General features: G+C 38.6%; 1 protein-coding gene across 2 annotated transcripts; it reads right to left on the bottom strand.

Annotated features, from left to right (window-relative positions):
* Positions 1 to 150: 150 nt before the first annotated feature.
* Positions 151 to 22,119, bottom strand: lcmt2 (leucine carboxyl methyltransferase 2). Of its 2 annotated transcripts, none has more exons than XM_061971875.2 (13): positions 21,943 to 22,119; positions 20,259 to 20,383; positions 15,976 to 16,057; positions 15,707 to 15,893; positions 15,476 to 15,632; positions 10,729 to 10,918; positions 10,554 to 10,661; positions 6,654 to 6,741; positions 6,168 to 6,590; positions 5,349 to 5,446; positions 4,632 to 4,819; positions 376 to 511; positions 151 to 315 (listed from the first exon to the last, which is right to left on the bottom strand). In XM_061971875.2, the coding sequence occupies exons 1-13, from the start codon at positions 21,979 to 21,981 to the stop codon at positions 151 to 153; spliced, it is 1,986 nt and encodes a 661-aa protein (XP_061827859.2). In that variant the 5' UTR covers positions 21,982 to 22,119. The 2 variants fall into 2 exon arrangements, with proteins under 2 accessions (XP_061827859.2, XP_072770632.1); XM_072914531.1 differs by lacking the exon at positions 21,943 to 22,119 and adding an exon at positions 20,959 to 21,145.
* Positions 22,120 to 22,301: the final 182 nt, after the last annotated feature.

A 22,301-nucleotide genomic window follows, 5' to 3' on the forward strand; every position in this document is an offset into this window, starting at 1 on the left:
TTATTTACACGATGAGTCGGGTGTGTCTTGACTCAGACTCGCCGAACCCCTAGGGTTCGATGGAACCCAGGTTAAGAACCACTGCACTAGATGGCGCACTAGCACCACAGTTTGCATGAAACAAACCACATGTGTTAATAAAAAGGTGCACTACCTGATCGCAGGCTGCAGGTCCACAGAAACCAGGTGAGGGTTGAAATGTGTCCCAAAGGAGAAACAGTTTCCTCCTCCGCCGATGAGCAGCAGCTCTGCTTTCTTTTGGTCCGTCAGCTCGGAGCAGAAGGAGTGCAACATCAGCGGGTACGGCACTGAGCTCTAAAGACAACACTTTCACTCGCTGTCCAGCTGTGACTGTTTTAACCTTCTCAAACTCACCGTGTCCAGACGGAACTCCACGCTGCAGCGTGTGTCCAGCCCCATCACGGCCACTCCCGGCACGCCATCCGAATGCAGCCAAACTCCGCCCACCACAATCAACTGCTCACCGAGCACATGGGCGGAATGAGAGTACCTGAAAAGTACACAAAAACTTAACACTCCTTTTCTTCTCCACGTAAATTGTAGTAAACTAAAGCAAACTAGTTTGAGATTGAATCAACACTGCCTCAGCTGGTTGCTGCCAAGTACTGCACTCATTTAAATTCAAAACACACACATACTATATAGTATATTATAAATATATACTACATTGTTGTTGTATACATTTTACACTAAAAGTACACATTTTAATGATAAACCTACAAATGCCTTTCATTGTATTGAATTAAAAGCGGTCTTTGCTGATTGGCTGTGAGAAGTCACATGGTTCAACACCCCCTCTAAAAGAAAGTTTGCAGCATTGATTTAGATCAGTGGTTCTTAACCTGGGTTCCATGGAACCCTAGGGGTTCAGTGAGTCGGCCTCAGGGGTTCGGCGGAGGTCAAGACACACCCGACTCATCGTGTAAATAAAAACTTCTCCCTATCGGCGTATTACGGATACGACAACAGCAGAAGTCAGACTGATTTGCAGGTGTGTAATTTGTTGTGAGTTTATGCACTGTGTTGGTTTTGTTCTTTGAACATTAAAATAAGTAGATCAATAGTAAAAACGTTGCATTCAAGTGTTTACTAAGTAAAACATAAACAAGAGTGTTGCGTTCAAATGTCTATTAATTAAATCAATAGTAAAAATGTTGCGTTCAAGTGTTTACCAAGTAAAACATAAACGAGAGTGTTGCGCTCAAATCTCTACTAAGTACATCTATAGTAAGAATGTTGTGTTCAAGTGTTTACCAAGTAAAATAATAGTGGGAGTGTTGCGTTCAAATGTCTACTAAGTACATCAATAGTAAGGATGGTGTGTTCAAGTGTTTACCAAGTAAAATAATAGTGTTGCATTCAAATGTCTATTAAGTACATCTATAGTAAGAATGTTGTGTTCAAGTGTTTACCAAGTAAAATAATAGTGGGAGTGTTGCGTTCAAATGTCTACTAAGTACATCAATAGTAAGGATGGTGTGTTCAAGTGTTTACCAAGTAAAATAATAGTGTTGCATTCAAATGTCTATTAAGTACATCTATAGTAAGAATGTTGTGTTCAAGTGTTTACCTAGTAAAATAATAGTGTTGCATTCAAATGTCTATTAAGTACATCTATAGTAAGAATGTTGTGTTCAAGTGTTTACCTAGTAAAATAATAGTGGGAGTGTTGCGTTCAAATGTCTATTAAGTACATCAAGAATAAGGATGTGTTCAAGTGTTTATCAAGTAAAACAAACAGGAGTGTTGCGTTCAAATGTGTACTAAGTACATCAATAGTAAGAATGTTGTGTTCAAGTGTTTACCAAGTAAAATAATAGTGGGAGTGTTGCGTTCAAATGTCTACTAAGTACATCAATAGTAAGGATGGTGTGTTCAAGTGTTTACCAAGTAAAATAATAGTGTTGCGTTCAAATGTCTATTAAGTACATCAATGGTAAGAATGTTGTGTTCAAGTGTTTACCAAGTAAAATAATAGTGGGAGTGTTGCATTCAAATGTCTACTAAGTACATCAATAGTAAGGATGGTGTGTTCAAGTGTTTACCAAGTAAAATAATAGTGGGAGTGTTGCGTTCAAATGTCTACTAAGTACATCAATAGTAAGGATGGTGTGTTCAAGTGTTTACCAAGTAAAATAATAGTGTTGCATTCAAATGTCTATTAAGTACATCAATAGTAAGAATGTTGTGTTCAAGTGTTTACCAAGTAAAATAATAGTGGGAGTGTTGCGTTCAAATGTCTACTAAGTACATCAATAGTAAGGATGGTGTGTTCAAGTGTTTACCAAGTAAAATAATAGTGTTGCATTCAAATGTCTATTAAGTACATCTATAGTAAGAATGTTGTGTTCAAGTGTTTACCTAGTAAAATAATAGTGTTGCATTCAAATGTCTATTAAGTACATCTATAGTAAGAATGTTGTGTTCAAGTGTTTACCTAGTAAAATAATAGTGGGAGTGTTGCGTTCAAATGTCTATTAAGTACATCAAGAATAAGGATGTGTTCAAGTGTTTATCAAGTAAAACAAACAGGAGTGTTGCGTTCAAATGTGTACTAAGTACATCAATAGTAAGAATGTTGTGTTCAAGTGTTTACCAAGTAAAATAATAGTGGGAGTGTTGCGGTCAAATGTCTACTAAGTACATCAATAGTAAGGATGGTGTGTTCAAGTGTTTACCAAGTAAAATAATAGTGGGAGTGTTGCATTCAAATGTCTACTAAGTACATCAATAGTAAGGATGGTGTGTTCAAGTGTTTACCAAGTAAAATAATAGTGGGAGTGTTGCGTTCAAATGTCTATTAAGTACATCAAGAATAAGGATGTGTTCAAGTGTTTATCAAGTAAAACAAACAGGAGTGTTGCGTTCAAATGTGTACTAAGTACATCAATAGTAAGAATGTTGTGTTCAAGTGTTTACCAAGTAAAATAATAGTGGGAGTGTTGTGGTCAAATGTCTACTAAGTACATCAATAGTAAGGATGGTGTGTTCAAGTGTTTACCAAGTAAAATAATAGTGGGAGTGTTGCATTCAAATGTCTACTAAGTACATCAATAGTAAGGATGGTGTGTTCAAGTGTTTACCAAGTAAAATAATAGTGTTGCGTTCAAATGTCTATTAAGTACATCAATGGTAAGAATGTTGTGTTCAAGTGTTTACCAAGTAAAATAATAGTGGGAGTGTTGCGTTCAAATGTCTACTAAGTACATCAATAGTAAGGATGGTGTGTTCAAGTGTTTACCAAGTAAAATAATAGTGTTGCATTCAAATGTCTATTAAGTACATCAATAGTAAGAATGTTGTGTTCAAGTGTTTACCAAGTAAAATAATAGTGGGAGTGTTGCGTTCAAATGTCTACTAAGTACATCAATAGTAAGGATGGTGTGTTCAAGTGTTTACCAAGTAAAATAATAGTGTTGCATTCAAATGTCTATTAAGTACATCTATAGTAAGAATGTTGTGTTCAAGTGTTTACCTAGTAAAATAATAGTGTTGCATTCAAATGTCTATTAAGTACATCTATAGTAAGAATGTTGTGTTCAAGTGTTTACCTAGTAAAATAATAGTGGGAGTGTTGCGTTCAAATGTCTATTAAGTACATCAAGAATAAGGATGTGTTCAAGTGTTTATCAAGTAAAACAAACAGGAGTGTTGCGTTCAAATGTGTACTAAGTACATCAATAGTAAGAATGTTGTGTTCAAGTGTTTACCAAGTAAAATAATAGTGGGAGTGTTGCGGTCAAATGTCTACTAAGTACATCAATAGTAAGGATGGTGTGTTCAAGTGTTTACCAAGTAAAATAATAGTGTTGCGTTCAAATGTCTATTAAGTACATCAATGGTAAGAATGTTGTGTTCAAGTGTTTACCAAGTAAAATAATAGTGGGAGTGTTGCGTTCAAATGTCTACTAAGTACATCAATAGTAAGGATGGTGTGTTCAAGTGTTTACCAAGTAAAATAATAGTGTTGCATTCAAATGTCTACTAAGTACATTAAAAGTAAGAATGTTGTGTTCAAGTGTTTACCAAGTAAAACATTAACGAGATTGTTGCGTTCAAATGTCGATTAAGTACATCAATAGTAAAAATGTTGTGTTCAAGTGTTTATCAAGTAAAACATGAACGAGAGATGTGATGTTCATGCACGGTTCATTTTATGCACCAGTAATAAAACATGGTAACACTTTAGTATGAGGAACATATTCACCATTAATTAGTTGCATATTAACATGCAAATTAGTAACATATTGGCTCTTAACTAGTCATTATTAAGTACTTAACGCCTTATTTGGCATGGCCTTATTATAACCCTAACCCTCTAACCCTAACCCTAACAAATAACTCTAAATGGAAGTCTTTGTTACTTAGAATATGTTCCCCTAGTGTCCAAATAACTGTAAATTAAGTCTTTGTTACTTAGAATATGTTCCCCATACTAAAGTGTTACCAAAAACATAACTTTGTCTTGAATTTGAAAAAAAAAACATTTTATTTTTCACTAAAGAAGGGTTGGGTGAATGTGCATATGAAACTGCTGGGGTTCGGTACCTCCAACAAGGTTAAGAACCACTGGTTTAGATTGAAAATAATAATTATTGTGATGAACACACCTGGGACAAGGCGGGGGCTGCACGTCTATCCTCTCCCAGCAGAAGCCTCTCTCTTTGGGCTTCAGTAGGGTCATGTCCCCAAGCGGCTCTCCTTTTCTTCCCAGTCCTCCAAAGACCACCACTCCTCCCTGGTAGGAACACGCCGAGTGGGAATGGCGGTCTTCTGGTGCTGCGCCCTCTACCGGCACCTGAAACAAACGCATGTTGAACGTTACACTTTTAACAGGCTGTACTCTTGGCGTAATACCAGGCCTGGCCTGTGGGAGGCAGCAATGCGCCGCTGTGCACTCAAGACAGTCGGAAATCTACACAGAAGAAGCTTTGCTAACTGTTAGCTTACATGCTAACTCCATTGCGGTGGTTATTTCTTGCCAACACGTTGGTGGTCATCCTTGTGGGGCACACTTAAGTAAACGTGTATATTCCCCACAACTCCATTTTTATAAAACTCATTTCCCCAATTGTTAGCTTGTATCGATTATGTATGTGCTTTACTTCCGCCTTGAGTCAGGTTGCTTCTCCATTGGTTGTTTCGTGTCATGTGACCATCACGTCGCCAGCGCCTTTGTTGATTATCCGAACGTGTAAAATAAATAAATACGATTGCCGACCGTTTGTTGTTCCAACTGGAACAAAATCACTCAGACATCACGGAATAATATATTGAACCATTCTGATATTAAGATGAAAATAAAGCAGATTATGTACCGGGCTCACCTCAACCCAGTGCTGCTGATCAACATCCAGGAAGTAGCCACCGCCCAACACCGCTTCGCTCTCATTTTTACCACCAAAGACAAATAGCAAGTTTTTTCCTATGTATAAAAAAAAAATATGGTTATGTGTCACTTTATTTCGAACATGCATACAATTACAACAAGAGATGTCCGATAATATCGGCCTGCTTTAAAATGTAATATCAGAAATTATTGGTATCGTTTTTTTTATTATCGGTATCGTTTTTTTTTAAATTTTTTATTAAATCACCATAAAAAACACAAGATACACGTACAATTAGCGCACCAACCCAAAAAACCTCCCTCCCCCATTTACACTCATTCACACAAAAGGGTTGTTTCTTTCTGTTATTAATATTCTGGTTCCTACATTATATATCAATATATATCAATACATTCTGCAAGGGATACAGTCCGTAAGCACACATGATTGTGCGTGCTGCTGGTCCACTAATAGTACCAACCTTTAACAGTTAATTTTACTCATTTTCATTAATTACTAGTTTTTATATTGTTTTACTTTCTTTTTTATTCAAGAAAAAGGTTTTTAATAAATTTATTTTATTTTATAATTTTTTTTAAAAAGGACATTGTCTTCACCATACCTGTTGGTCCAAATTAGGCATAATAATGTGTTAATTCCACAACTGTATATATCGGTATCGGTAATTAAGAGTTGGACAATATCGGAATATCGGATATCGGCAAAAAAGCCATTATCGGACATCCCTAATTACAACATCATTCAGTTTCTCATTAATAAATAGTTAAATAATTAAAAAGATAAATAAGGGGTTACCTCTATGAGAGAGCAGAGTAGCAGTGTGTCTCCACCTGAGCGGAGGACGCTCACCTGTGCAGACCATCTGCTCCTCTTGAAGTGACCCACCGTGATGGCCCACTTTGACGAGGCCCTCAATCGGCTTGAGAGGAGAGCAGCGACCGCCGTATACGACCGCACCTCCTCCTGGAGTGGAGGTGACCGTGTGGTACAGGCGGACACCCAAATGCGTGGAAGGTTCGACGCCCACACATGTCCAGCCTCCAGGGCCTTTGAGCAGGAGTCGACTCGGAGCTCCTCTGCCACGTCTGCAGGAGCCGCCAGTGAGGAGGACGTGTCCTACGTCTAAGCAGGTGGAGGCCATGCTGAGACCCTCCACTCGGACCGGGAGTGTCCTCACTGGGAGGGCAACAGGGCTCCAAGACAGACTTTTTAGGGTCGCTGAGGGGAAGAATTCAGTTTATGCTGCAAAGCCATTAAGGAAAAGAAAGAGATAATGAGCACCTGGAGGATGGACGAGCAAGGACGGCACTAAGATAGAACCGCGAGATGCTGTGAGGATGAAGTAGTGAGAGCATTTCTGGTGCCATTCCTGGCAAAAAATGGAAAAAAGGCAGTTGTTACCAAAAATATTCCAATGAACACATGTAATTATTTTAAAGCAATCTTCTGTAGTTGCCAGGTGTGTGTGATTGACAAAAGCAATTAACTACCAGGTAGAGATGTGCGGTTTGCGGACACAACCGCGGAGTCCGCGGATAAACCGCGGGTCGGGCGGGTAAAAATTGATTTTAAATAGATGCGGGCGGTTGGCGGTTGAACCAATTCGGAAATATATATACAGGTAAAAGCCAGTAAATTAGAATATTTTGAAAAACTTGATTTATTTCAGTAATTGCATTCAAAAGGTGTAACTTGTACATTATATTTATTCATTGCACACAGACTGATGCATTCAAATGTTTATTTCATTTAATTTTGATGATTTGAAGTGGCAACAAATGAAAATCCAAAATTCCGTGTCACAAAATTAGAATATTACTTAAGGCTAATACAAAAAAGGGATTTTTAGAAATGTTGGCCAACTGAAAAGTATGAAAATGAAAAATATGAGCATGTACAATACTCAATACTTGGTTGGAGCTCCTTTTGCCTCAATTACTGCGTTAATGCGGCGTGGCATGGAGTCGATGAGTTTCTGGCACTGCTCAGGTGTTATGAGAGCCCAGGTTGCTCTGATAGTGGCCTTCAACTCTTCTGCGTTTTTGGGTCTGGCATTCTGCATCTTCCTTTTCACAATACCCCACAGATTTTCTATGGGGCTAAGGTCAGGGGAGTTGGCGGAACAATTTAGAACAGAAATACCATGGTCCGTAAACCAGGCACGGGTAGATTTTGCGCTGTGTGCAGGCGCCAAGTCCTGTTGGAACTTGAAATCTCCATCTCCATAGAGCAGGTCAGCAGCAGGAAGCATGAAGTGCTCTAAAACTTGCTGGTAGACGGCTGCGTTGACCCTGGATCTCAGGAAACACAGTGGACCGACACCAGCAGATGACATGGCACCCCAAACCATCACTGATGGTGGAAACTTTACACTAGACTTCAGGCAACGTGGATCCTGTGCCTCTCCTGTCTTCCTCCAGACTCTGGGACCTCGATTTCCAAAGGAAATGCAAAATTTGCATGGTTGGGTGATGGTTTGGGGTGCCATGTCATCTGCTGGTGTCGGTCCACTCTGTTTCCTGAGATCCAGGGTCAACGCAGCCGTCTACCAGCAAGTTTTAGAGCACTTCATGCTTCCTGCTGCTGACCTGCTCTATGGAGATGGAGATTTCAAGTTCCAACAGGACTTGGCGCCTGCACACAGCGCAAAATCTACCCGTGCCTGGTTTACGGACCATGGTATTTCTGTTCTAAATTGGCCCGCCAACTCCCCTGACCTTAGCCCCATAGAAAATCTGTGGGGTATTGTGAAAAGGAAGATGCAGAATGCCAGACCCAAAAACGCAGAAGAGTTGAAGGCCACTATCAGAGCAACCTGGGCTCTCATAACACCTGAGCAGTGCCAGAAACTCATCGACTCCATGCCACGCCGCATTAACGCAGTAATTGAGGCAAAAGGAGCTCCAACCAAGTATTGAGTATTGTACATGCTCATATTTTTCATTTTCATACTTTTCAGTTGACCAACATTTCTAAAAATCCCTTTTTTGTATTAGCCTTAAGTAATATTCTAATTTTGTGACACACGGAATTTTGGATTTTCATTTGTTGCCACTTCAAATCATCAAAATTAAATGAAATAAACATTTGAATGCATCAGTCTGTGTGCAATGAATAAATATAATGTACAAGTTACACCTTTTGAATGCAATTACTGAAATAAATCAAGTTTTTCAAAATATTCTAATTTACTGGCTTTTACCTGTACATAGTTAAATGTTGTTACCCACATACGAAAAACGAGCAGCACTCTTTGAAACAGTCAATTATTCATCAGGCACTGCAGCACAACACAACACAACAGCAGAAGAAGAAAAAAAGAAAAATATGTTTTTTTTCTATTCGAGATATACTACTATGTGTGAATAATTATTTGGCCTCGCTTTCAAGTGAAGCGCATCTTCGATTGGCGACAATGTAAGGATATTTAGCCTGCTTTGTTTGTCGCAACCGTCTATTTTCATTATAATTCAAGTTTGATGTCGTTGACAATGGAGATTGTCTGATATTTTGTCATGGCTGCAGATCAATCAATAAAGGTTCATCTTTGTCGCGAAATTGTTCACTGTTTCACTGTGCACCCCGTTCTCGTCCCTATTTGAGCATTATAACGTTAAGTTAATATTCATTGAAATAAATTCAGAACATTTTTTTTACCTAACGAAAATATAGGCCAAGTCTTTCTAAAACATTTTTTTAACTTCTTAAAAGCCTCGTTCTGCTTGCTGCAACTGCGCACACAAATTGTGAGGAACGCACTCCTGATCTGAGGGCATTGGCAACAATAGTCAACACTTTCTTAACGGAAATGACAATAATATTATAATAATGATAAATAATATTATCACGCAATTATATCTCTTGGCCACTAATGCGTGGCCAAGAGATAATGCGTGGCACGCATTGAATGTCTCTGCTGCATTGGATCAGTCTCCTTTCTTTAACAGGCAAAAGCTTTATAACCTCACTAAAGCCTTGCATCGTCTAGATTAGATATATAACAACGGGCGGGTGGCGGGCGGGTGTGGTTTTGATAAAATGTTGATTCGGGTGGATGGCGGATGGATGACGACTTTTGTGATGCGGTTGCGGATGAAATAATTGCCTATGCGCGCATCTCTACTACCAGGGTCACTACTTAGTGACATGTTAAGTAAGAGCTGCTCACGCTGACTCAGCAGTTGACGACAAGGTTCTGTTGTGCTAATATACTTGTTAATGTTGATGAAAGACCATGTGATCAAAGAGACAAGTCTTTTTCTCACTTTCTCATACAGTCCAAACCATTAAGTTAAAAAAAATTAACTTTGCGACCAAATAATTGTATTTGGGCTTTTGGATAAACATAATTGAGAAGTGACCAAATTGAGGTGCTTTCCGGCCCGCAGCTGTGTTTTCATTTTTTACATTGTAAAAATAGCACTTCACGAAGAAACAGCAGTAATTAATTGAAAATAAATGCAAATTATAATCAAAATACAGTCATAATAGTAAAACAAATTGTGATTATACAACAAAGTGGTGATTTTACCAATGAATGTCATTTTATGAGAATACAATCAAAATATATATCCAAATAAAGCCATTATATTACGAAAATAATTGTATCTTATGAGAAAAAATATATAATTTTACAACAATAAAGTTGTCATTTCATGAGAAAAAGTCATTTTACAACAATAAATTCAAAACATAATTAAAATAGTCATATTAGGGAAAAAAAATATTCTATGAGGAAAAAGTTGTAAGTTTACAACAAAGTTATAATTTTAAGAGAAAAATAATTTTAAAAGCATAAAGTTAAAGTATTACATAAAAAATGTGCTAAAATTATTATGACGGGATAAGGTTGCAATTTTCAGAAAATGTAATTGAGAAAAGTTATGAAAAATTATAGTCACAATAATATCAATGTTTTATTAGAAAAATAAAATATTTTGGGAAAGATGTGGGAGCAAACAGTATAATGTAAGAAGTTCATGCTATTAATTTAACTTCTGTCTATAAAATAAACCTGTTTTATGTCAATAAAACTTCTCAGCATATTTACATTGGCTGTTTTACAAAATGGTAAATATCAGAATGGACTCCACATATTTCCCCCCCCAGTACATGGAAAAAGTTTGCTTTAATTCCAGCATTCTTGATCATATATTTCAATGGCTGACGACTAAAACTGACCTCGTACTCGTCAAAAGGCTCCAAACTTTCCACTCGGAGCCTCTCCTCGTGTGGGATCATGGTGAGGAAGAAGTCATTCATGTCCACGCACACACATTCGTCCCACCCCTGAACACAACAACAACAACACATATTTGCAAATAAACAAAGTGTGTTGTATTGCGTCATCACACACCTTGCTGAGGAACCGTTGTCTTTGTGCGTCAGTGTTGCTGTATTGCTGGAGCGCATGCAAGGGAGAATTCACTTTGAGGAAATGTTCCTGCATGACGCGACCGAATGGATCGTGAGGACGAATCTGCTCGTACATCACGAAGAGCGAGTGGGGCAGGAACCTTGCTGCCCAAGCGATGATGTCATTAGACCTGGATGGACAGCATGTAACATGTCAGATGAGAGTATGTTTGCAAATACATCAAAGATGCTATTATAATCCATTTCTAATGGATAAAGCTTTGGCCTGGACAAGAAGTCATCAGGTGGTCCCCAATGTTCACAGAGTGTTTCGACCCTTAAAACCACAACACTCTCCGGTTGGTGGGTCAGCAGTGATTGGCCAGATCACTGCCCCTCTCATCCAGGCTTCCAGCTATTGTCCCCTCTCTTATGCCAGAGCCAACAGGAGGCTCTCTCCGCCGCTTATCCCAGCCTACGAACGGCTGTTTTCCTCAAGTGACCTCTCCATCCGACCTTTGTCATCAGATTCCACACAGATTGAGCAGGGAATCCTCGACATCCAACTTCCACTGTGATCAGCCATGCTGTCCACCCCTTGTCAAGGCAGTCCTGGTTGGTACTTAGTTTTCTTCCTCTCTGTCGCTTCCTCACATCCCTCCTCCCACGGGACAGTAAGTTCCAACAGGATGATTTTCTTTCCCTATGGCAGGGGTCGGCAACCCGCGGCTCTAGAGCCGCATGCGGCTCTTTAGCGCCGCCCTAGTGGCTCTCTGGAGCTTTTTCAAAAATGTATGAAAAATGGAAAAAGATGAGGGGGAAAAAATATATTTTTTGTTTTAATACGGTTTCTGTAGAAGGACAAACATTACACAAACCTCCCTAATTGTTATAAAGCACACTGTTTGTATTAAACACGCTTCACTGATTCGAGTATTTGGCGAGCGCCGTTTTGTCCTACTAATTTTGGCGGTCCTTGAACTCACCGTAGTTTGTTTACATGCATAACTTTCTCCGACTTTCTAGGACGTGTTTTATGCCACTTCTTTTTCTGTCTCATTTTGTCCACCAAACTTTTAAGGTTGTGCATGAATGCACAAAGGTGATTTTTGTTGATGTTATTGACTTGTGTGGAGTGCTAATCAGACATATTTGGTCACTGCATGACTGCAAGCTAATCGATGCTAACATGCTATTTAGGCTAGCTATATGTACATATTTAGGGATGTCCGATAATGGCTTTTTGCCGATATCCGATACTCCGATATTGTCCAACTCTTTAATTACCGATACCGATATATACAGTCGTGGAATTAACACATTATTATGCCTAATTTGGAGAACCAGGTATGGTGAAGATAAGGTCCTTTTTAAAAATAATAATAAAATAAAATAAAATAAATACATTTAAAATATTTTCTTGAATAAAAAAGAAAGTAAAACAATATAAAAACAGTTACATAGAAACTAGTAATTAATGAAAATGAGTAAAATTAACTGTTAAAGGTTAGTACTATTAGTGGACCAGCAGCACGCACAATCATGTGTGCTTACGGACTGTATCCCTTGCAGACTGTATTGATATATATTGATATATAATGTAGGAACCAGAATATTAATAACAGAAAGAAAAAACCCTTTTGTGTGAATGAGTGTAAATGGGGGAGGGAGGTTTTTTGGGTTGGTGCACTAATTGTAAGTGTATCTTGTGTTTTTTATGTTGATTTTATAAAAACAAAATAAAAATAAAAAAAAAGATAAAAATAACGATACCGATAATTTTCAATATTACATTTTAAAGCATTTATAGGCCGATAATACCTGCCGACATCTCTATACATATTGCATCATTATGCCTCATTTGTAGCTATATTTGAGGTAATTTAGTTTCCTTTAAGTCCTCTTAATTCAGTTTATATCTCATGACACACTATATGTAATATGGCTTTTAATTTTTTGCGGCTCCAGACAGATTTGTTTTTGTATTTTTGGTACAATATGGCTCTTTCAACATTTTGGGTTGCCGACCCCTGCCCTATGGGGATCACATAACTATGTCTAGTCTCAGAGTGGTGGACAGTACCGCCTCTGGGAAGAGGAGCTTCCTCCCCAGGTTGACCTCCATCTCCCAACCCTGGGCCAACTGCGGGAGGTTTTGCTTGGCTTGGCCTTGGACGACTGGTCTATGACCCTCTTTCACGAAGGTGATGGTGCTCAGCAGTGGCTTAGTTTTGGCTGGGTGTTTCTTTCTCCTCTCTTGCTCCAAGATGTCTGCGAGCATTGCCAACACCTTGTTATGGCGCCACCTGTATCTTCCCTGGGTCAATGCTGTTTTGCACCCCGAAAGAATGTGCGCCATAGTTCCTTTACCGCCACACAACCTGCACAGCGGGTCCTCCCTCATTCCCCACCTATGCAAGTTGACTAAAGTGTCGTATACTGCCCGGAGCAGAAAGGAGATACGAAACGGCTCCAGCCTCCACAGTTCAATCCACGTCATGGTCCTCTTGGGAAGGTTCCACCTTGTCCAGGCACCTTGGGTTGCGAGCTCGACGGCTTTAACTCTTCTTCCTTCTTCAAGGTTTCGAACTTCATCCTGGATCATGGTCCTCTTTTCCCTGGGAGTGGACTTGGACCACTGCTGGAAATGAGATGTTCCTAGACCCTGTCTTCCAGTGCAGGGGCTTCCGATGGTATCTTTGGTCCTGAGATATGATTCTGCCTGGATAACAGCAGTGCTGGCGGCCCACTTCCTGCCAGATCTTGTTCTTATTCCAGCTTCCCTGATGAGTTGATCTTGGGAGTCCCTATACGTCAGGGAAAGTCTGCATTTTGCGACTTTAAACTCCTCCAGAACTGAAGACAGGAAGAGTTGGAGCTGACCCGACCTTATGTAGAGCCCCGTAGATGTAAAGCTCGGGGGTATTCCCAACCAATTTCGAAGGTGCTTGTTGAACTTCCTCTCCAACCCTTCAACTGTTGATATAGCCACTTCGTACACAGTGAGAAGCCACATACGTCTTTGGGGTAGGCCATGCTGGAAGATCCGGCACTTGTATTTCCCACACACAAACACAAATACATACATATACATGCATATACATACATACACACATACAAACCCCGCTTCCATATGAGTTGAGAAATTGTGTTAGATTTAAATATAAACGGAATGCAATGATTTGCAAATCCTTTTCAACCCATATTCAATTGAATGCACTACAAAGACAACATATTTGATGTTCAAACTCAAACTTTTTTTTTGCAAATAATAATTAACTTAGAATTTCATGGCTGCAACACGTGCCAAAGTAGTTGGGAAAGGGCATGTTCACCACTGTGTTACATGGCCTTTCCTTTTAACAACACTCAGTAAACGTTTGGGAACTGAGGAGACACATTTTTTAAGCTTCTCAGGTGGAATTCTTTCCCATTCTTGCTTGATGTACAGCTTAAGTTGTTCAACAGTCCGGGGGTCTCCGTTGTGCTATTTTAGGCTCCATAATGCGCCACACATTTTCAATGGGAGACAGGTCTGGACTACAGGCAGGCCAGTCTAGTACCCGCACTCTTTTACTATGAAGCCACGTTGATGTAGCATGTGGCTTGGCCTTGCCTTGCTGAAATAAGCAGGGGCGTCCATGGTAACGTTGCTTGGATGGCAACATATGTTGCTCCAAAACCTGAATGTACCTTTCAGCATTAATGGCGCCTTCACAGATGTGTAAGTTACCCATGTCTTGGGCACTAATTCACCCCCATACCATCACAGATGCTGGCTTTTCAACTTTGCGCCTATAACAATCCGGATGGTTCTTTTCCTCTTTGGTCCGGAGGACACGACGTCCACAGTTTCCAAAAACAATTTGAAATGTGGACTCGTCAGACCACAGAACACTTTTCCACTTTGTATCAGTCCATCTTAGATGAGCTCAGGCCCAGCGAAGCAGACGGCGTTTCTGGGTGTTGTTGATAAACGGTTTTCGCCTTGCATAAGAGAGTTTTAACTTGCACTTACAGATGTAGCGACCAACTGTAGTTAATGACAGTGGGTTTCTGAAGTGTTCCTGAGCCCATGTGGTGATATCCTTTACACACTGATGTCGCTTGTTAATGCAGTACAGCATGAGGGATCGAAGGTCACGGGCTTAGCTGCTTACGTGCAGTGATTTCTCCAGATTCTCTGAACCCTTTGATGATATTACGGACCGTAGATGGTGAAATCCCTAAATTCCTTGCAATAGCTGGTTGAGAAAGGTTTTTCTTAAACTGTTCAACAATTTGCTCACGCATTTGTTGACAAAGTGGTGACCCTCGCCCCATCCTTGTTTGTGAATGACTGAGCATTTCATGGAATCTACTTTTATACCCAATCATGGCACCCACCTGTTCCCAATTTGCCTGTTCACCTGTGGGATGTTCCAAATAAGTGTTTGATGAGCATTCCCCAACTTTATCAGTATTTTTTGCCACCTTTCCCAACTTCTTTGTCACGTGTTGCTGGCATCAAATTCTAAAGTTAATGATTATTTGCAAAAAAAAAAAGGTTTATCAGTTTGAACATCAAATATGTTGTCTTTGTAGCATATTCAACTGAATATGGGTTGAAAATGATTTGCAAATCATTGTATTCTGTTTATATTTACATCTAACACAATTTCCCAACTCATATGGAAACGGGGTTTGTATAAACACATATATACACAAATACACACATTCATACTTATGTATGTATGTTAAAAGCTCACTGCTGTGTTTCCATGTAAGTGAGCACCACTTCAGAGAGAATGAGCGTTGGGACATTCTGGTCCAGTTCAACCATCATCAGAGCTTCTTCAACCAGGGAGTCGTGTCGCAGGTCCACCCCTAAAAGGAAGTACTGACTGCTGGACACACACACCGGTCCTACACACACACGCACACACAAAAACACACACACAGTACATATGAGCAGTATGATACAGTGAATGTGTACTAACCTGTATGAGAATGACCCTGCTGGAGGTCCAACATTCCTGCCAGTGTCTCATTGGACCCGATCAGAGCCGCCTTGCGCAGCGTGACATCTGGGAAATCCACCTCAAACACCACGGCTCTCTCCAGTGCCGCCCCGTCTGCACACAGGCGAAAATACAATGAGTCGAACCCGGCGCCCAGAGACAAAATCTGCAAAAAGACGTACAAAAGATAGAAGTTGTGATTAATTCACGTAAAAAAAGATGAGTCATAAGCTGTTGGCTCACAGTACCTGTCGCTTGGCACAATGTTGCGTGACCTGCAGGAAGGTGCGCACACAACAGTCCACTGCTCTCCAGCGCACATAATAGCCTCTGTGAAAACATTTAGCATATTCATCAGTAGAATGGAAAATAAACTCAACATTTTTTGCAATATTTTCTAAAAATAAAATCTGGAAAATATTACATGAAAAAGATAAAATATATAAAATTACATCAGTATACAGAATGTTTTATATGAACAAAATTACAGACAGTATAAAGACACATACATACATACATACATATACACACACACACAGTCGTGGTCAAAGAACATAATGTCATGGCTGTCTTGAGTTTCCAATCATTTCTACAACTCTTATTTTGTTGTGATAGAGTGATTGGAGCACATACTTGTTGGTCACAAAAAACATTCATGAAGTTTGGTTCTGTTATGAATTTATTGAAAATGTGACCAAATCTGCTGGGTCAAAAGTATACATACGGCAATGTTAATATTTGGTTACAAGTCATTGGCAAGTTTCACTGCAATAAGGCACTTTTGGTAGCCATCCACAAGCTTCTGGTTGAATTTTTGACCACACCTCTTGACAACATTGGTGCAGTTCAGCTAAATTTGTTGGTTTTCTGACATGTCCACATGTTCTCAATGGGGTTTAAGTCAGGACTTTGGGAAGGCCATTCTAAAACCTTAATTCTAGGCTGATTTAGCCATTCACTTACCACTTTTGACGTGTGTTTGGGGTCATTGTCCTGTTGGAACACCCAACTGCGCCCAAGACCCAACCTCCGGGCTGATCATTTTAGGTTGTCCTGAAGAATTTGGAGGTAATCCTCCTTTTCCATTGTCCCATTTAAAGCACCAGTTCCATTGGCAGCAAAACAGGCCTCGAGCATAATACTACCACCACCATGCTTGACGGTAGGGTGGGTGTTCCTGAGATTAAAGGCCTCACCTTTTCTCCTCCAAACATATTGCTGGGTATTGTGGCCAAACAGCTCAATTTTTGTTTCATCTGACCACAGAACTTTCCTCCAGAAGGTCTTATCTTTGTCCATGTGATCAGCAGCAAACTTTAGACGAGCCTTGAGGTGTTGCTTCTGGAGCAAGGGCTTCCTTCTTGCGTGGTAGCCTCTAAGTCTGGGGTGCTCACACTTTTTCTGCAGGCGAGCTACTTTTCAATTGATCAAGTCGTGGGGATCTACCTCATTCATATATATAATTTATATTTACTTATTTATGAAATATATGTTTTTGTTAATAAGTTAAAGGTGTTTAATGATAATGCAAGCATGTTTAACACATATAGTTAATATTGTTAATAAATTAAAGGTGTTTAATGATAATACAAGAATGTTTAATACATATAGTTAATATTGTTAATAAATTAAAGGTGTTTAATGATAATACAAGTATGTTTAATACATATAGTTAATATTGTTAACAAGTTAAAGGTGTTTAAAGATAATGCAAGCATTATAATTAATTAATATTGTTAACAAGTTAAAGGTGTTTAATGATAATACAAGCATGTTTAATACATATAGTTAATATTATTAATAAGTTAAAGGTGTTTAAAGATAATGCAGGCATGTTTAACACATATGGTTAATATTGTTAACAAGTTAAAGGTGTTTAATGATAATACAAGCATGTTTAATACATATAGTTAATATTATTAATAAGTTAAAGGTGTTTAAAGATAATACAAGCATGTTTAACACATATAGTTAATATTGTTAACAAGTTAAAGGTGTTTAATGATAATACAAGCATGTTTAACACATATAGTTAATATTGTTAACAAGTTAAGGTGTTTAAAGATAATACAGGCATGTTTAACACATATAGATTCCTTTCTTTCATGAAAACAAGAATATAAGTTGGTGTATTACCTGATTCTGATGACTTGCATTGATAGGAATCAGACAGTGGTGTTAAAAACGTCTGCATTTTCGAATGGAGGAGAAAAAAGTCCTCCTTTCTGTCCAATACCACATGAAAGTGGTTGGTTTTTGGCATCTTATTTGTCCAGCTTCCGTACTCCTTTGTATACACTTTACAAGAAATACATTGTCGGCAAACTCCGTAGCTTGCTAGCTTGTGCACGCCAGCTTTCTGAGACTCGTTTTGTTAGCGCAACTGTGCAGTCGGTCTTTGGAGTTTTGACGACAGGTACGGCGCCAGAGACGAAAGTGACGTCATAGTGAAGATTTCTGATCGCTCATTTTAGGACTATTTTTTTAATGCCTGGCTGGTGATCGACTGACACACCCTCCGAGATCGACCGGTAGCTCGCGATCGACGTAATGAGCACCCCTGCTCTAAGTCCATGCCGATGCCAAACACACTTCACTGTGGACACTGACACCTGTGTTCCAGCAGCTTCCAATTCATTTCAGACCTGCTTTTTGGTGGATCTCGGTTGACTCTTGATCATCCTGACCAATTTTCTCTCAGCAGCAGGTGATAGCTTGCGTTTTATTCCTGATCCTGGCAGTGACAAAACTGTGCCATGCACTTTATACTTACAAACAATTGTCTGCACAGTTGCTCTTGGGACCTTAAGCTGCTTTGAAATGGCTCCAAGTGACTTTCCTGACTTGTTAAAGTCAATGATTCGTTTTTTTCAGATCTGTGCCGAGTTCCTTTGACTTTCCCATTGTCGCGTTTGTAACCGAGTATAATGACTGCATCACATGAGCCCTATTTAAATGGGCTCAGAGAAGTCAACAGGTGTCGTCAATCATAATCACTCAAATGAAGTTAAGAGGCCATGCCATGAAGCTAATTTGATTTGATTGTAACTTTTCTACATCACCAAAATTGATGATGTATGTTGCTGTATGTATACTTTTGACCCATCAGATATGGTCACATAATAAATTCATAAAAGAACCAAACTTCATGAATGTTTTTTGTGACCAACAAGTATGTGCTACAATCACTATCACAAAAAAATAAGAGTTGTAGAAATGATTGGAAACTCAAGACAGTCGTGACATTGTCCTTTACAAGTGTATGTAAACTTTTGACCACAACTGTATATATACATTCATACATACATACACACACATTCGTACGTATGAATATAGAACTGCCCAAAAATAAGTGTGCCAAGCTTGTGACATCGTATTCAAAAAGACTTGAGGCTGTAATTCCTGCCAAAAGTGCATCAAGTATGTAGCTAAGGCTGTTAATACTTATGTACATGTGATTTTATTTTTTATAAAAAAAAAATTTTGTCACACACCTATTTTATATACACATTTGTACAGTATATACATGGGTGGGTATATATATATATATATATATATATATATATATATATATATATATATATATATACACACACACACACACACACACACACACACAGGTAAAAGCCAGTAAATTAGAATATTTACTAATAATTTTAATATTCTAATTTACTGGCTTTTACCTGTACACACACACACCGGTGTATATATATATATATATATATATATAAATATATATATATATACATACACACATACATATATATACACCGGTGTGTGTGTGTGTGTGTGTGTGTGTGTGTGTGTATATATATATATATACACATACATACATAAAAAACATACACACACGTGTGTACCGGTATGTTTTTTTTCTCTTTTTTAATGACAGTAGTAAATAGTAAATATACATCATATGTATAATCTGATCTTTTATAATTTGCAAAATAAATAAAATATTTTAAATTACACTAAATAAGAGAAAAATATAGATGTATAAAACAAAAGCAGGTGATAGTAAATGCACAGTATAGATATACTTTTTGCAGTAATGTTAAACTGAAATACATAACACATGAATACACAATACACATGCATAAATAAACAAAAAATATTAATTTTATATCTATAATAATACACTGCTTTTATACAGCACTTTTAATATATTCAAAAGGCGTAAGTAAAAATGTAATTTAAATTAAAAAACAACTTATATGATGTACTACAGTAACTTTCTGGGGAGACAATTCAAAAAATGTATAATATAAATTGATTTATTCAGTTCATAGTAATGGAATAATTAAAAGGTCTACTTTTCTACAGATCGGTAAGGGAAAAGCATGCAATTAAAAAAAGAGTAATGCTATTTTACCAACAAACAACATTGTAATGTTCCCACGCATATTCCACATAACATTCCAAGCACATGTCATCACATGTGACATTTGTTACACCAATGTTGTCCACTCATGTCCAATAAATCCATGTGAATGTGTTGTGTGTTCAACAACAACAGGACCTTTGTGCTGACCTGTTGATGAGTGGAGCTCTTCTCGCCACTTTGCACACAAAATGCTGCAGGAAGGGATCATGGAAGTAACCTTGAGCTGCAGCAGACACTTTACTGAGCACACTACTGTCATTAGTGCCCTGCACCTGTGCACAACACACTGCTGTCATTAGTGCCCTGCACCTGTGCACAACACACACCTGAATACAAAGACTATTACCAGAGGTGGGTAGTAACGCGCTACATTTACTCCGGTTACATCTACTTGAGTAACTTTAGGGATAAATTGTACTTCTAAGAGTAGTTTTAATGCAACATACTTTTACTTGAGTATATTTATAGAGAAGAAACGCTACTTTTACTCCGCTCCATTTATCTACATTCAGCTCGCTACTCGCTGTTGATTTTTATCGATCTGTTAATGCACGCTTTGTTTGTTTTGGTTTGTCAGACAGACCTTCAAAGTAGGATCTATCACATGCCTGTGTTTCACCAATCAAATACAGTCACTGGTGACGTTTGACTCCGTTTCACCAATCAAATACAGTCACTGGAGACGTTTGACTCCGTTTCAACAATCAAACAGAGCCAGGCGGTCACATGATTAACGGCACATAAAGTTGGTTTACATGTTAATAGTGTTTTAATGAATATACATGCATGTTTAACACATATAGATTCCTTTCTTTCATGAAGACAAGAATATAAGTTGGTATATTACCTGATTCTGATGACTTTTGCATTGATTGGAATCAGACAGTGGTGCTGATAACGTCCGCATTTTCGAATGGAGGAGAAAAAAAGTCCTCCTTTCTGTCCAATACCACATGAAAGTGGTTGGTTTTTGCCATCTTATTTGTCCAGCTTCCGTACTCCTTTGTATACACTTTACAAGAAATACATTGTCGGCAAACTCCGTAGCTTGCTAGCTCGTGCACGCCAGCTTTCAGAGACTCTTATTTTGTTAGCGCAACTGTGCAGTCGGTCTTTGGAGTTTTGACGACAGGTACGGCGCCAGAGTCTGTTGAAATAAAGTGTTTCTCGCCTTCCAGTCGGTAAATTTAATGACCTGGCAGAAGCCAGCGTCATCTCAGAAGACCCTCGGGTGCCGTGAATGTCAATCAAGTGACGAAAGTGACGTCATAGTGAAGATTTATGATCGCTCATTTTTAGGACTATTTTTTTAATGCCTGGCTGGTGATCGACTGACACACCCTCCGAGATCGACCGGTAGCTCGCAATCGACGTAATGAGCACCCCTGGCGTAAAGGCTAACTTGTTATTTTCCTTTGTAATCTCTGCCTACTGAGCCTATGGTGCTGTTAAGTTATTGTGGCTCAATTTGCCTTATTTTTTTTATGTTAATGTATTATTATTTAATATATATTATTGTTTTAGTTGCTTAAGAGATATTCCTGGCTCTGAATTTGCTCATTGCTATTTTTATGTTTTTGTGCATTATTTGTTGCCGTCATCATTAAACGAACAGGTTACTCATCAGTTACTCAGTACTTGAGTAGTTTTTTCACAATATACTTTTTACTTTTACTCAAGTAAATATTTGGATGACTACTCCTTACTTTTACTTGAGTAATACATCTCTAAAGTAACAGTACTCTTACTTGAGTACAATTTCTGGCTACTCTGCCCACCTCTGCCTATTACTACATGGGTGCTCTACAATAGACATCAAATTGAAACTCACCGCTGTGTCAGCGCCCTTCTGCTTCTTTCCGTTAGTCATAACGTGGGTACATGCTTGTAATCTTTGGAATAAAATGTTTACGTACACATTTTTTTGCTATTTTAAATGTCTATTTTGACCAACTTGTATCGTCACTAATGAAACCACATGGAACCATTGCCGACGTTTCCTTGTTCGCTACTGCCACACAGCGCCCCCACGCGGCCCGGAGGAAGCAACAAGCGTTTACGCCGCGATAAAGTCATGTTTAATTGCCTATTTATTTCGTGCTCTCTATCAAATGTATTTAAACGTTTCTGATGAAAATTTTAAATTTGTTGCGAAACGTCGCGTCATGTTGCTCTTAACTAGCTCGCTTG

This window comes from Nerophis lumbriciformis, linkage group LG13 (genome assembly GCF_033978685.3).
Source record: "Nerophis lumbriciformis linkage group LG13, RoL_Nlum_v2.1, whole genome shotgun sequence".
Classification (NCBI taxonomy): domain Eukaryota; kingdom Metazoa; phylum Chordata; class Actinopteri; order Syngnathiformes; family Syngnathidae; genus Nerophis; species Nerophis lumbriciformis.

Coding starts and splice junctions, on each gene's coding strand:
- lcmt2 (XM_072914531.1), bottom strand. CDS start 21,066: ATGTGGTATTGGACAGAAAGGAGGACTTTTTTTCTCCTCCATTCGAAA. Junction 16,058..20,258: donor AGAGCTCCACTCATCAACAG/GTCAGCACAAAG, acceptor ATGTTTTCACAG/AGGCTATTATGTGCGCTGGA. Junction 15,894..15,975: donor AACATTGTGCCAAGCGACAG/GTACTGTGAGCC, acceptor GTCTTTTTGCAG/ATTTTGTCTCTGGGCGCCGG.